At 45.2% G+C, this 15,388-nt stretch overlaps 1 protein-coding gene across 1 annotated transcript in view; it reads right to left on the reverse strand.

Annotated features, from left to right (window-relative positions):
- Window positions 1-350: 350 nt before the first annotated feature.
- GALNT17 (polypeptide N-acetylgalactosaminyltransferase 17) overlaps window positions 351-15,388 on the reverse strand; it is a 596,132-nt gene continuing 581,094 nt past the window's right edge. Inside the window, exons 10-11 of the mRNA XM_025379068.1 lie at window positions 2,962-3,129; window positions 351-1,938 (exon numbers count right to left, since the gene is read on the reverse strand). Of these exons, the coding sequence (XP_025234853.1) occupies window positions 1,810-1,938; window positions 2,962-3,129 (297 nt within the window). The 3' untranslated portion in view covers window positions 351-1,809. The remainder of the gene's footprint in view (window positions 1,939-2,961; window positions 3,130-15,388) is intronic.

Here is a 15,388-nt window from a genome sequence, read left to right on the forward strand (position 1 = left end):
CTCTTGAGGCTAGGAGTTCAGGCCCAGCCTGGGCAATGCAGCAAGATTCCATCTCTACAAAAATATTTTGTAAAAAATTAGCCAGGCATGGTGATGTGTACCTGTAGTCTCAGTTACTCAGGAGGCTAAGGTGGGAGGATCATTTGAGCCCAGGAGTTTGAGGCTGCAGTGGGTCATGATTGCACCACTGCACTCCAGCCTGGGCAACAGAGCAAGACCCCATCTCATAAATAAATAGTTAAATAAATAACACTAAACCCTCAAAGCCAAATAAGCTCTCCCCTTGCGTCTCCATCACTCCCCTCTCCACCTCCAGTTCTGGAGAAATCAAGACACAAAGGAGGCCGTTCTGGGAAGTGCTATTAAGATGTATTTATTCCACAAGGTGGGAGATGGGGTGAGGAGATGGTCACCAATAAGATGTCACCAAATGAGACACTGTGAATCCCACACAGGGCAAGGGGGCAGCTACAGGGTTCAGCTCTGGGCAGGGCTTGTCCAGGGACAGAGTGGGGAACAGAGATGGGGACTGGGAGACGGGACAGCCTCCCATCGGGGGCACCCCACAGGGCAGGGCTGAGACACATCCTTCCGGCCAGTGACATGGGGCCAAACCCACACCCTTCTCATCCCTCATCCCCATCCAGGCGAGTAATGAAGCAGCAAGCCCAAGGCCACACAGCTAAGTCAGCATCGTCGCACGCTCTGGAACGCACAGCCAGACACACACACACACACACACACTGCCACACACAGCACACAGGCACACACACGCTCGTGCATGCACACGCGTTCATATATTAACTCTGATTTATATGTGCACCCTAACCAGAGGGCAATCGAAAAAAAATTAATACTCTTCAGAGAGGAAACGACTGCCTTCTGCTCTGCCAGCCAGCAGAGCGTGGGGTGAAATGAGGTGAGCCAAAAGCATCTTCGAGGGTCCTGGCAGCCTTTGCTTCAGCCCTTAGGTTCTGGATGGAGGAGCGGTGCTGCTCCCCGGTGGCAGCCTCCGGGATCAGGGCTCCCTGGTCCTCGACCCAGCTCCATCCTGTGGGGCCCTCGCAGCTGAGACCCTGCTGCAGGCTTAGCCTATTTCTGTCTCTGGCTTCCTCTAGACACGGGCAGGAGAGCTGGCCCAAGCACAATGATAAGAGCCTAGTGCCCAGGTGATTAGGAGAGAAAGCATCAGCTCCATCCAGGTCATCTCGGGAGGGGCCAAAAAAGTCCAGAGCTGCAGTACCCAAAGCCACCATGGTGGGAAGGGTTAGGGGCCGCGGCTGCCTTGGGGCATGAACAGACAGGTGTCATGTGGGCAGAAGTAACTCGAAGGAAACAGTGTCCGGTCCTTGCTGCCTCCTTTTAGGGCGGGGAGCTAGGGCATGGCTGAAGCCCCCGCTGCCTCCCGCTGTGTTGATGGCTGGAGTTCTGCTGCTGCAAGAGATGAGACACAGGAGGGGACCCTGCCAGTCCCAGATCCTGATTCTGGGATGGGAGATGTGGAGGAGAACTGGACAGTCTTGCTCCTCAGTACCAGGTTCACATCAGAGGCTGTGGAAGACAGCTCTCGGTTTCCCAGAGAAGGGGTTGGGGGGCTTTTCCAGGGTGCAGGAAACTTGTGGGCAGCTGAATGCCTGAGGGGGGACAGAGTCTCCATCCGGGGTCCTTGTGCTGCCCTGGAGAAGCCCTGGGGGGCCCGTCGAGTACTTGCCAGCCCCTTGCTGTCTCTCCACCAGGGCGGCTGGTCCAGAGGTCGGAGGGAGCAGCCATGTCCTGGGGGCCAGGCTCCAGTGCCCCAGCTCCCTCCCTCTACTTGATAGAGTTCTTAATGGTCCACCTCTGACCTGTGCAGCTGCGGAGGATGAGGTCGATGCCAGCCAGGCCCCGGTTCTCCACCTCCAGGCAGCGTCCCGTGCCCTTGTTCATGATGGCTCCGTTCTGGGAGGGGGCAAAATCGAGAAGACAAGATAAGAGAGACAGGAGAGAGAGAGGGAGAGAGACAGCGAGAGATACAGAGAGAGGAGAAAGAGAGACAGGAGAGAGAAAATGACAAAGAGACAAAAAGAGAGAAGAGAAAGAGAGACAGAGAAAGAGGTAAAGGGAAGACAGAGAGAAAGAGGACAGAGAAAAAGAGGCAAGAGAGAGAGGAGAAGGAGAGAAGATAGAGACAGAAGAGAAAGAGACAAGAGAGCGAAAGAGACAAAGAGACAAAGAGAAGACAAAGAAAGGGAGGAGGGGTAGAAAAAGAGGGAAGAGAGAGGAGAAGACAGAGAGAGAAAAGAGAAAGATAAAGGAGAGAGAGAGAGAGAGAGAGAAAGAAAATAGAGGAGAGGAGATGGAAAGAGAGAACATAGGAGATAGAGAAGAGAGGAGAGATGAGAGAGAGAGAGAGGGAGAGGAAGAGAGGGAGAGAGAGAGAGTAACAGAAGGAGAGAGAGAGAGAGGCTTAACCATCATGGCACCTGGCACATACCTTCTTGCAGAGAATCAATTCCACCAAAATTCTTTGCATGGGGCTGGGGCAGGGAAGCATGAGGACCTCCTCTGGGGACTCTGAAGTCAGAACCTAAATAAGCTTCACCCGGTTTGAGTATCTGAATCCGGCGAGGAGCACTGGTGAGGGATGGGGTCAGGATGGGAAGTTTCCTGGGATATTCTTGGTCTGATGGTCTCAACCCCACTGGCTGTGGGTACTTAGTGGATTTCAAGGAGGTCCCCCCTCACTCCTCTCTTAGGATTGATCAGAGCTCAACCAGCCTAGCACTGATGTAGGAATCAGAAATGCTACTCCATGCAGAAACTCCACAGCTGCGCCCAGGAAGTGCTTGGGGTCCACTAGCCCAGCCCGGGGCAGGGAGACCTGGGTTCGGGGTTGCTCTTTGCTGGGGACCCCTGGGGAAGCTGGATTCCCCTCTGTGGTCTGCAGCCTCTGACTGCTGGCCCTGTCTGTACAGCACTCACCTGGATGAAGTTCCAGCGCTTGTACAGGCTGCTCTTGACCTTGTCGCAGTCCAGGAGCTGGGGCAGCCGACTCTTAGAGTTATCTACCAGGCAGCGGGTGTCAGGGAGGAGTGTGGTGGTCCCCAGGGCGCCCAAGTGCAGAAAGCCTTCCTTGGTGTAGCGGGCAAGCTGTCGAGAGACCAGAGCAGCAGGCCAATGGGAGTGAGAGGCAGGAGTGAGACCACGGGAGGAAGCGGGGCTCAGGTCTGCCGGCGTCACCCCTACTGTCTGTCAATACTGCAGTCCTGCCCACCATCCCAGCCTGTCACTCACGCCGTATGCTCAACTCACAGGAGAGCCCTATTCCAGAAAGCCTCCCGGGCTTCCTAAGCCTGGATACAGAGTCCCCAGGGCAACTCTCTGATCTTTTTTTCTTTTTTCTTTTTTTTTTGAGATGGAGTCTCACTCTGTCGCCCAGGCTGGAGTGCAGTGGCGCGATCTCAGCTCACTGCCACCTCTGCTTCCCGAGTTCAAGCGATTCTCCTGCCTCACCCTCCTGAGTACGTGGGATTACAGGCACGCACCACCACGCTCGGCTAATTTTTGCATTTTTAGTAGAGACGGGATTTCACCATGTTGGTCAGGCTGGTCTCGAACTCCTGACCTCATGATCTGCCCGCCTTGGCCTCTCAAAGTGCGGAGATGACAGGCGTGAGCCACTGCACCTGGCCCTGATCTTTTTTCTAAGCATATCCTCAGGCAGTGTTTTAGGACCTAGTCTTCTATTCAGCAACGTCGGGGAGAAGGAATAGATGAAGAAGCTGGATGTCTAATCTCTAAATGGCTCTACTTTCAGCTGGCTGGGCCACCTTGAACAAGTCACTTAACCTCTCTGAGTCTCCATTTCCTCCTCACTTATCAAGAGGGATTGACTAAATCTGGTGCAAAAGGCTCAAAGAAGCCATTCACTGAAGAAGAAAGAGACATTAAACAGTACTCAATCTCATAGGTACGAAAAGAAACAAAAATCTAAAATAATGAAATACCACATTTTACGAAAGAGAGTAGGCCAGGCTCAGTGGCTCACGCCTGTGATCCCAGCACTTTGGGAGGCTGAGGTAGGCGGATCACTTGAATCCAGGAGTTCGAGAGCAGCCTGGCCAACATGGCCAAACTCCGTCTCTTCTAAAACTACAAAAATCAGCCGGGTGTGGTGGCGCATAACTATAATCCAAGCTATTCAGGAGCCTGAGGCAGGAGAATTGCTTGAACCTGGGGGTGCGGAGGCTACAGTGAGCCGAGATTGTGCCACTGCACTCCAGCCTGGGCAACAGAGTGAGGCTCTGTCTCAAAAAAAACAAAAAACAAAAAACAAAAAACAAAAAACACAAACAAAAACCAAACAAAAACAAAACCAAAAACAAAAAACTCCCAAAAAACTGACACTAAAATCAGAGATTATTCACATTTTGGTGACTTAAGTCTAAGATGGACCCTCCCGCTATTGGGCTGGAGGGAGGGTAGATTACTACAACCTTTCAAAAAGGAGATTTCTAAATATATGCTTTGTGCTTTTAAAATGTTCATGGCCTTTGATTCAATTAATCCACTTTTACGCACAAAGGACAAGACACTTCTCGTAAGAAGACATACAAGTAGCCAGAACACATGTGAAAAAATGCTCATCATCACTAATCATCAGAGACATGCAAATCAAAACCACAATGAGATACCATCTCACACCAGCAAGAATGGCTACTATTGAAAAGCCAAAAAATAACAGATGTTGGTGAGGCTGCAGAGAAGAAGGAATGCTTATACACTGTTGGCGGGAATGTAGATTAGTTCATCCACTGTGGAAAGAAGTTTGGAGACTTATCAAAGAACTAAAAGTATAACTACTGTTTGGCCTGCAATCCTATTACTGGGTATCGACCCAAAGGAAAAGACATCATTCTACCAAAAAGACACATGCACTTACGTGTTCATTGCAGCACTATTCACAATAGCAAAGATATGCAGTCAACCTACGTGCCCATAAATGGTGAATTGGATGAAGAAAATGTGGTACCTATACACCATGGAATACGGTACAGCCATGAACAAGAACAGCATCATGTCTTTTGTAGCAACATGGATGCAGCTGGAGGCCATTATCCTAAGAGAATTAATGCAGAATCAGAAAACCAAATACTGTATGTTCTCGCTTGTGAGTGGGAGTTAAACATTGGGTATTCATGGACATGAAGATGGAAATTACAGACACTGGGAATGCCAAAAGGAGGGAGGGAGAAAGGAAGGCAAGATTTGAAAAACTATCTATTGGGTATTAGGCTCATTACCTGGGTGACAATTTCAAGCATACCCCAAACCTCAGCATCCTGCAATATACCCTTGTTAAAAACCTGTGTATGTACCCCCTGAATCAAATAAAAATATAAATGAAAAAGAATCAATTTTTAGAACTCCATGATATTGTTTGGCTGTGTCCCCACCCAAATCTCATCTTGAATTGTAGCTCCCATAATCCTCACGTGTTGTGGGAGGGACCTGGTGGGAGGTAATTGAATCATGAAGCCAGGTTTTTCCTATGTTGTTCTTGTGATAATGAATAAGTCTCATGAGGTCTGATAGTTTTATAAAGGACAGTTCCTCTGCACACGCTCTCTTGCCTGCCACCATACAAGGCATGCTTTTGCTCCTCCCTCACCTTCCGACATGATTATGAGGCCTCCTCAGCTATGTAAAACTGTGAGTCCATTAAACCTCTTTTTCTTTATAAATTACCCAGTCTTGGGTATGTCTTTATTAACAGCATGAGACTGGACTAATACACTCTAGCAGGAGGAAATAATCAGAATTGCAAACAAAAATTCATGGGTAGGGTATTTATTGCAACAGAATTTATAATAAAGAGCAGAACAAAAATATCATAAGTGGGCAACAAAATCCTAGTGCTTGCTTTATGCTCTATGTACAACAACAAAGGCTGGATGATTATGGTAGGTTGCAAAACTGACCACATCATCCACTATTCCTTCTATACACCCATGGCAAGATGGCTTTGAAGCAATTTCCATAAAGAAGTGGAATCTATTTCACCATCTCTTGAATACTGGTTGGTCCTGTGACTTGCTTTGGCCAATGGAATGGAGCAGAAGTGAGGCTGTGCCTGTTCCTAGACTAGACTTTTAGCCTTGTATGCATCCTTTCAGTCTCTTGCAACAGTAAGCCCAGGCTGGCCTGTTTGAGGATGACAGTCATGTGGCCCAATCAATTGCCAGTTAGCCACCAGTTAACCAAATGGATGAGGCCAACCTGGATGAGGCAGCCCTCAGCCAACCTGCCACTTGCTGATAGGAGATGCAGGAATGAATCCAGTTAGATCAGCCAAGCCTGGTCCAGATCATAGAATCATCCAGCTGACCTGTAGACTCGTGAGCAATAAAAAAATGCATATTGTTTTAAGCCACTAAGTTGTGGGGTAGTTGTTATGCAGCAATTCCTAACTGATTCCAATGCCAATTCCAACACCAGAAGGTGTTGCCTGGCAACCATTCCCACAACAGAACCCATAGTAGGCTATCAGCCTTGCCTCAGCTGCCTTCAGTGTCCTGGGGAAGGAAAATTATATTGTTTAAGAATCATATTCTAAAATTTAAAAAAATGCATTCACCCATCTTTCACACTCCTGAGAGGGAGGGGCTGTGCCTAATTAATTTCCTTTCTTACTAGCAGCAAATCACAAACCAAGTGCTCAAAATGTGTTTGGGGTTGAGCACGTAAATGCGGTGAATGGCAACATTTAAAAACGCAGCCACATCTACACAGCTGTTGCCTAATAAATTAAAAAAAAACACTCTGCATCATTTCTAACCATTGTAAAGAGAATAAATAATGCAATTTTCACAACAACTCTGCAAGATATGTTTTATTATTATTTACATTTTATAGATGAGGAAACTGAGGCATGAAGACATCTGGTCCGCTGACTGGGTGCTGGCCGCTTTCTTTTGGTCACCAAATGATTGGCTGCCATGGCCCAGCAGCTGAGCAGCAGAGGAGCCCCCTCCCAGATTGCTGGGGGAACCCCACCTCCTCCAGAGAGCCTGAGCATATTCTGCCCAGGAATGAAATAAGTAGCTCTGCTCAGGGACAGGAGTGGCTCTTTTCTGGCAGAAAAGATTGTCTGCATGGGGTTCTCATTTCTTGGTGAAAGCTACTCAGAAGCTCTTGGCTCTGATCCCAAAAGGAGGGCCTGGCTGCTCTCCTTGAACAAGGGACAGGGAGTTTATTAAGTGCCCTTGAGAGAGATGCGGTTAACGTGTGCTTTAAACCCCAATTAGTTCCAAATCAAAGTAATTGTTGGAGGCAAAATGGTAAGAAAATCAGCAGCCCTCCCTCCCCCTGCCTAAACAATGTCTCCCTGAATATATTTAAATTCTCCAAATGCAAAGTGATGAATGACAGCAAGCTGCCTTTATGTTCAGGGAAAAGATATACACAGCTGCTTATTGAAATTATGAATCAATCTATTATCCAGCAGGCAGATGAGCAGCACTAAGAACATTAATTAACTGAGCATATCTGTGACCCAGATGTTTAAAGAGGGAAGCTAAATGCCACTGGGAGTTAGAGGTTCTCCTTTCTGAGGTCTGTTAGGGAATGAAACAATCAGACCTAGAATACTAGGACCTGCAGAGGCCACATGGCAGTCCTAAGCCATGCAGGCATGCAGGGTAGGCTGGGGCAGGCGAGGAGGGCCCTGGATGGGATTTCCTTTCTCGGGGAAGGTATTTATCACACTGAAATTACTAGGTCATGTGCATAGGTTCTGCTGGTCTGGCCAAGGGACCAATACTTGCCTCCTTTTCTGAGAAAGTTAGAAGCCAGTACTGTGGTCTGAAGGATGATGGGGCTAAAGTTAGGCAAACAGATCTCACATCCACTTTTCTACCATGAGGCAGGCGGGTAGTGAACCCTTGGATCTGCTGTCAACCAAATGTCCCAAGTTTGCCCCAGTCCTGAACCAGGAGCTTCTGTGATGTTGTCTACCTACCACGACTCCTCATCCCTCATGCTGTCTCCTTGAGGATCTCTTCTTCCTGTCCTCTGCACATTCAACAGGTTTTCCTGCCCCTAAGTCTTTGTCTAGGTGTGTTTCTCTGCCTGGAGATGCTACTGATTGGCCTTCCTCTAGAATGTTCTGGCTTCAACTTTCCTAGGCTTCAGTGTGATTCTCTCTTACACACAGTGTCTTCCAGCCCCTAGACCTCTCCTTTCAGGTCTTTGGAGCAACTGGATGTCTGTGCTGCTCTCATGTGTCTCTTCAAGGTGTGGTCTCCTCATCTTGACCATTTTATTTATTCATTTTCAAGCTGATGGACATTTGGGTTGTTTCCACTTTTTGGCTATTATGAATAATGCTGCTGTGGATATTCATGTACAATTTTCATACGAACATATGTTTTCAATTCTCTGAGGTATACACCTAAGAGTAGAATTACTCATCCTTGGGCCATATGGTAACTCTATGTTTAACTTTCTAAGGAACTGCCAAACTGTTTTCCAAAGCAGCTGCACCATTTTACACTCCCACCAGCAATGAACCGGGGTTTCAATTTCTCCACATCCTGGCCAGCTCATGTTATTGTCTGCTTTTTTTGATTCTAGCTATCCTAGTGAGTGTGAAGTGGCCACTGTGGTTTCGATTTGCATTTCTCTAATGACTAAAGATGTTGAGCATCTTTTCATTTGCTTATTGACCATTTTATGTTTTCTTTGAAAAAAAGTCTATTCAAATCTTTTGACCATTAAAAAAAGGTCATTATTTTTGGGTTATAAGAGTTCTTTACATATTCTGGATACTAAGACATTTTTCTGACATATGATTTATAAATATTTTCTCCCATTCTGTGGGTTGTTTTTCACATGCTTGATAATGTCCTTTGAAGCATAAAAGTTTTTATTTTTGGTAAAATACAAAGTAGCTATTTTTTCTTTGGTTATTTGTGTTTCTGAAGTCATATCTAAGAAACCATTGCAAAATCCAAGGCCATGAAGATTTACCTCTATGTTTTATATGAATGTTATAGTTTCATCTTATATTTAGGTCGTTGGTGCCCTTTGAATTTTTTTCTATATATTATAAGGTAGGGGTCCAAAATCACTCTTTTTCATGTGGATATCTGTGTCCCAGCACCATTGCTGAAAAGACTATTCTTTCCCTATTGAATTGTCTTGTCACTCTTGTCAAAAATCAATGGACTATAAATGTGAGGGTTTGTTTCTAGACTCTAAATGTGATTCCTTTGATCTCCATGTCTATCTTTGTGCCATACTATACTGCTTTGATTATTATAGCTTTGTAGTAAGTCTTAGAACTGGGAAGTGTGAGTCTTGCAACTTTGTTCTTTTTCAATACTGTTCTGGCTATTTTGTGTCCCTTGAATTCCATATGTATTTTAGGATTAGCTTTTCCATTTCTGAAAAAAAAAAAAAAAAAAAAAAAAGGCAGTTGGCATTTTGCTAGGGATTGCATTGAATCTTTAGATCAATTTAGGAAGAACTGCCATCTTAACACTCTTAAGTCCTCTAATCCATGAACAAAGGATATCTTTTTTAGTTAGATCTTTAATTTATTTCAATAATGTTTTGTCATTTCAGTGTACCTGTCTTGCATTTTTTTGGCTAAATTTATTCCTAAGCATTTAATCCTTTTTGATGCTATTGTAAATGGTTTTGTTCTCTTAATTCCCTTCTCAGAATGTTCGTTGCCAGTGTAAGCAGTGTGTTTAATACACCTCTGTGATCACACCAGTCACCCAGGTACCTCATGGTCACTCTGAAAAGCAGGTTTTACAAGTCTCCTCGGTCTTTGCTTTCACAGGGCCAGGGACAGGTGCCAGCTGACTACACCCACTGGAGACCTGTGTTCCAACTGTGCCTGGGCCCTTCTTCATTTTTTCATTCGCCTCATGTGACTCTCTGTCAGCCAACACCCCTCCCATCCCTGCTAGAGTCTGGATTTTAAAAAATGTGTCCTTCCTCCTCAATCTCCTATCCTGGTGTCCTGGGCCCTCACTGCCTTCAGAGAATATTACTTCCCATTTTGTTGAAAAGTTGTCTCCCTTACTTCTCAAAAACCTGTCTTCCTTCACTCACATTTCCTTCGGTCTCTGACCCTCTCCCCACTCTGTAGGTACCCTAAGCCATTACTCGCTCCTTTCTTTCATTTCTTCAATCAAGCTACAAATATAACCAGATCTTTATGTCTCTAGCCACAGCTCTATTTATCTCTTAATTTGAATTTCCTCTCTCTCATACCTTTCATGCCTTGCAACCTAACTTCTGCCATTGTTACTTTATTGAAATTGCCCTTTTAAAGGTCATCAGGTGATATGCTTTGAATGTTTGTCCCCACCAAATATCAGGTTGAAATGTGATTGCCGGTGTTGGAGACGGCGTCTGATGGGAGGTAACTGTATCATGGGGCCATATCCTTTATGAATGGTTTTAAGCACCACGCCCTTGGTGATAAGTGAGTTCTTGCTTAGTTAGTTAATGCAAGATCTGGTTGTTTAGAAGTCTGGGACCTTCTCACCTCACTCTCTTGTTCCCACTCTTGCCAAGTGATGTGCCTGCTTCTGCTTCACCTTCCACCATGGGCAAAAGCTCCCTGAGGCCTCACCGAAGCTGAGCACATGTCATACAGCCATAAGCCAATTAAACTTCTTTTCTTTATAAATTACCCAGTCTCAGGTATTTCTTTAAAACAAGGCAAGAACAGCCTGATAAAGCAGGATCTATAATATAAACTTCAATTGCTTTTTCTTCAGTTGCACCCAGGCTCTGTGCTGAGTGCAGTTGATGTAACTTCTCCTATATGTAGTCACTTTCTTGGAGATTTTTCCCATCCTCAGAGCTTTCAATAGCATCTACATGCTAATTTGGCTGTTTGAAACTTCTGTTTCCAAACCAAAAATTTCCCTCAATTCCAACTTTGTATATCCAGCTCCCTACTTGACACACCACTTGGATGTGTAATAAGCATTTTAAATTTAGATGACCCAACTGAACTTATCCTCTTGTGTAACCTCCATCACCCATACACTCATCCAGCATCGGTTCCTTCTTGGTAATAACTCCATCCTTACAGTTGCTTAGGCCAAACACCTTACTTACCCCTTTCTCTGATCCACCACATTCAATCCATTAGCAAATCATATCCAGATTTCACCTCCCTGTTCTAAGCCACCTTCCTTTCTTGATAAGGTTAGGGCAATGGCCTTCTGACTCGTTCCCCAGTTCCCCCTCCTTGCCTCCCTCAGTTTTCTTATCAACACACCATCCAGAGTGACTGCTTTTAAAATACTATATTATTTTAAATCATGTTACTTTAAATTGGAGTCAGGGCGTGCCATCTCTCTGCTGAAAATCTTCTGGAGGCTTCCAATCTCACCCAAAATAAAAGATGGGTCTTGCAATCCAAAAATAGCTTTCTGAGCTTCCAGAACTTCCGGCCAAATGTCATACTTTTTGCTGAGACTTTTCCTTGATCCTCTTATTTAATACAGCCACATGGGCCTCCCTGCTGATCTGTGAACCATCCATGCCTGCTCCTGCTCAGAGCCTTTGCACTGGCTGTTCCTTCTCTCTTGAATACTCTTCCTTTAGATATCTTTCTCTTCTTATATTTTTAAAAATTTTAGATTCAGTGGGTACATGTACATATTTGTTACATGGATATATTGTATAATGCTGAGGTTTGGGCTTCTACTGAACCCATCACCCGAATAGTAAACATAGTGCCCAGTAGGCACTTTTCAACCCTTACCCTCCTCCCTCTCTCTCTACTCTGGTAGTCCACACTGTCTATTGTTTCCATTTTTATGTCCAATGTTTAGCTCCCACTTATAAGTGAGAACATGTGGTATTAGGTTTTCTGTTCCTTTGTTAATTCACTTAGGATAATGGCCTCCAGCTACATCTATGTTTTTGCAAAGGATACGATTTCGTTCCTTTTTATGGTTGCATAGTGTTCCATGACATATATATATATATATGTATGTGTGTATATATGTGTGTATATATGTGTGCATATAAGTATATATATATTTGCTTTATCCCATCCACTCTTTATGGGTACTTAGGTTAATTCCATGACTTTGTTTTTGTGGATAGTGCTGTGATGAACATACAAGTGCAGGCATATTTTTGATGCCTTTTCGTTTGGGTAGATACCCAGGAGTGCCTCCTCCAGATGTTTGAATGGCTCACACTCTCACCTCTTTCAAGTTTCTGCCTAAATGTCATATTCTTTTTTTTTTTCTTTTTTTCTTTTTTGAGATGGAGTCTCACTCTGTCGTCCAGGCTGGAGTGCAATGGCGCGATCTTGGCTCACTGCAACCTCCACCTCCCAGGTTCAAGTGATTCTCCTGCCTCAGCCTCCAGAGTAGCCGGGATTACAGGCACCCGCCACCATGCCCAGCTAATTTTTGTATTTTTAGTAGAGACAGGGTTTCACCAGGTTGGCCAGGCTAGTCTCGAACTTCTGACCCCAGGTGATCTGCCTGCCTCAGCCTCCCAAAGTGCTGGGATTACAGGCGTGAGCCACCGCGCCTGGCCAAATGTCATATTCTTGCTGAGACTTTCCCTTGATCTTATTTAAAATTTCACATGCACCACTTACTCCCTATCTTTCTCCTTGCTTTACTTCTCTGTAAACACCTATTATCTTCTATCAAACCATCTATTTTCCCTACTTACCCAGTTTGTTGTTTGGCTCCCTTGGCTAGAATGAGTGGCATGAAGGCAGGGGTGTGTTTGCTTAGCTTTTTTGTTCACCGCTCTATCTCTAGCTCTTAGAAGAATGCCTGGCATATAATAGGTGCTTGATAAACATTTGTGACATCATGAATGAATGACACAGTGCTTGCTTTCGAGGTGTTCACAGCTTACTCACTGGAGCCAGGCAAGTAAAAAGGCAATGATAGCAATGATAACAAAATGTGGAATCTTGCTAGGAAATACACGAAGTGTGTTCATAAAGGCAGAATAGGATGGGGCCCTATCCAAAAGAGGAAGGTCAAAGAAGGATTCCCAGAGGAGAAGTCAAGCCCTGATGGAGTCAGCCAACTAGGCAAGTAAGAGAAAAATAGATCAGACCAGGAAGAGGGAGCAGCTGTTTAAAGGCCTGGAGACCAGAGGAAATGTGGTGTTTTGGAGAATCCAAGCATAGCTTTCACCATGATGGAGTACAGAGGTCGGGGAGCTGGGTCTAGTGCAGGTGAGACTCCATTAGATGGAGTCCACCAAGCTCAGGAATCGAGGCTTTCTCATTAAGAGCCATCTGAATTTTAGGCTGACCACACTGTCTGTTGAGTGGAGAATGAACTGCAATGAGGATGGCAGTAGAGGGGTGGATGAAGGTCTGAACTCAAGTGTGACAGTGAAGGTTAGAAGAAGACAGATTTGAGAATGCATACAAGTTAAATTAAGTAGTTAAGAAGTTAAGAATGATTCTTTTTTTTTTTTTTCTTTTTTGAGAAGGGGTCTCACTATGTCGTCCAGGCTGTAGTGCAGTGGTGTGATCTCTGCTCACTGCAACCTCTGACACCTGGGCTCAAGCGATTCTTGTGCCTTAGCCTCCTGAGTAGCTAGGACTACAGGTGTGCACCACCGCGCCCGGCTAATATATTTTTTGTATTTTTAGTAGAGATGGACTTTCACTATGCTGGCCAGGCTGGTCTTGAACTCCGTCTCAAGTGATCTGCCCGCCTTGGCCTCCCAAACTGCTGGGATTACAGGTGTGAGCCACTGTGCCTGGCCAAGAATTATTCTATCTTACTGGAAAACAGAATCTTTTATCATCATACACTGACACACTTCACTTTATTATTTTTTTTTCTGAGACAGGGGTCTCACTCTGTCACTCAGGCTGCAGTGCAGTAAAATGATCATAGTTCATTGCAGCCTCCAACTCCTGGGCACACGTGATCCTCCTGCCTCAGCCTCCCAAGTAGCTGGGACTACAGGTGCATGCTACAACACCTGGTTATTTAAAAAAAAAAAAAAAATCATAGACACAGGGTCTCACTATTTTCCCCAGGCTGGCCTCAAACTCCTAGGCTCAAATGATTCTCCCATTTCAGCCTCCCAAAGTGTTAGGATTACAGGCATGACCCACCGTGTTCAGGCTGCATTCATCTTTAATAACGCATTTTGTTTTATAGGCTAGTTTGTTTGATACTAATGAAGTTACCCCAGCTTTCTGCCCTTTAGAATTTGCCTGACATAACCCTTTCCATCTTTTTAATTCAACACTTCATTCTCCTGAGGGTTTTTTTTTTTTTTTTTTGAGATGGAGTCTCGCTCTGTCACCCAGGCTGGAGTGCAGTGGCTCGCTGCAACCTCTGCCTATTGCGCTGCGCTGCAAGCTCGCTGCAATCTCAGCTCGCTGCAACCTCTGCCTCCCAGGTTCAAGCGATTCTCCTGCCTCAGCCTCCGGAGCAACTGGGACTGCAGGCGCGCCACCACGCCCGGCTAATTTTTGTACTTTTAGTAGAGACAGGGTTTCACTATGTTGGCCAGAATGGTCTTGATCTCTTGACCTTGTGATCCACCCGCCTTGGCATCCCGAGGTGCTGGTATTACAGGTATGAGCCACTGAGCATGGCCTTTTTTTTTTTGAGATGGAGTCTTGCTCTGTCACCTAGGCTGCAGTGCAGTGGCATGATCTTGGCTCACTACAACCTCCACCTCCCTGGTTCAACCAATTCTCCTGCCTCAGCCTCCTGAGTAGCTGGGATTATAGGTGCATGCTGCCACACCCAGCTAATTTTTTGTATTTTAATAGAGACCAGGTTTCACCGTGTTGCCCAGGCTGATCTTGAACTCATGAGGTCTGGCAATCTGCCCCCCTCGGCCTCCCAAAGTGTTGGGATTACAGGCGTGAGCCACTGTGCCCGGGCTCTCCTGAGGTTTTTATGTGTCCCTTGAAAATGGAATACAGCTAGAGTTTTCAAAATTGAAGGTGGCAATCTCTGTCTTTTAACTGGAGAGTTAAATCCATTCATATTCATTGTAATTAATGATATATTTTTACTTATTTCTGCCATCTCTCTTTGTGCTTTCTGTATGTCTGGGCTCCTCAGTTTCCTTCTTTCTCCTCTACTTGCCTTTGCTTGGATTAGTTGTGTTTGGATGATTTGTTGAAATGTTATCATATTTCATTGTTCCCCTCTACAGATTTAAAAATCACACTCCATTTCCATTATTTTATTGTTTACTCTTGAAGTTTAACCATTGACAACTTTGCAAAATCCAATTTTATAAAATATCTTAACACCTGCTTCCCCTCGATAAAATTCAAAGGCATTAGGATACCAGATCTGATCACTTCCTTCTAACTGTTCAGTACTTTGGTTGTATGTTTGCATAGATTTAT

Source organism: Theropithecus gelada, chromosome 3 (genome assembly GCF_003255815.1).
Source record: "Theropithecus gelada isolate Dixy chromosome 3, Tgel_1.0, whole genome shotgun sequence".
Lineage (NCBI taxonomy): Eukaryota > Metazoa > Chordata > Mammalia > Primates > Cercopithecidae > Theropithecus > Theropithecus gelada.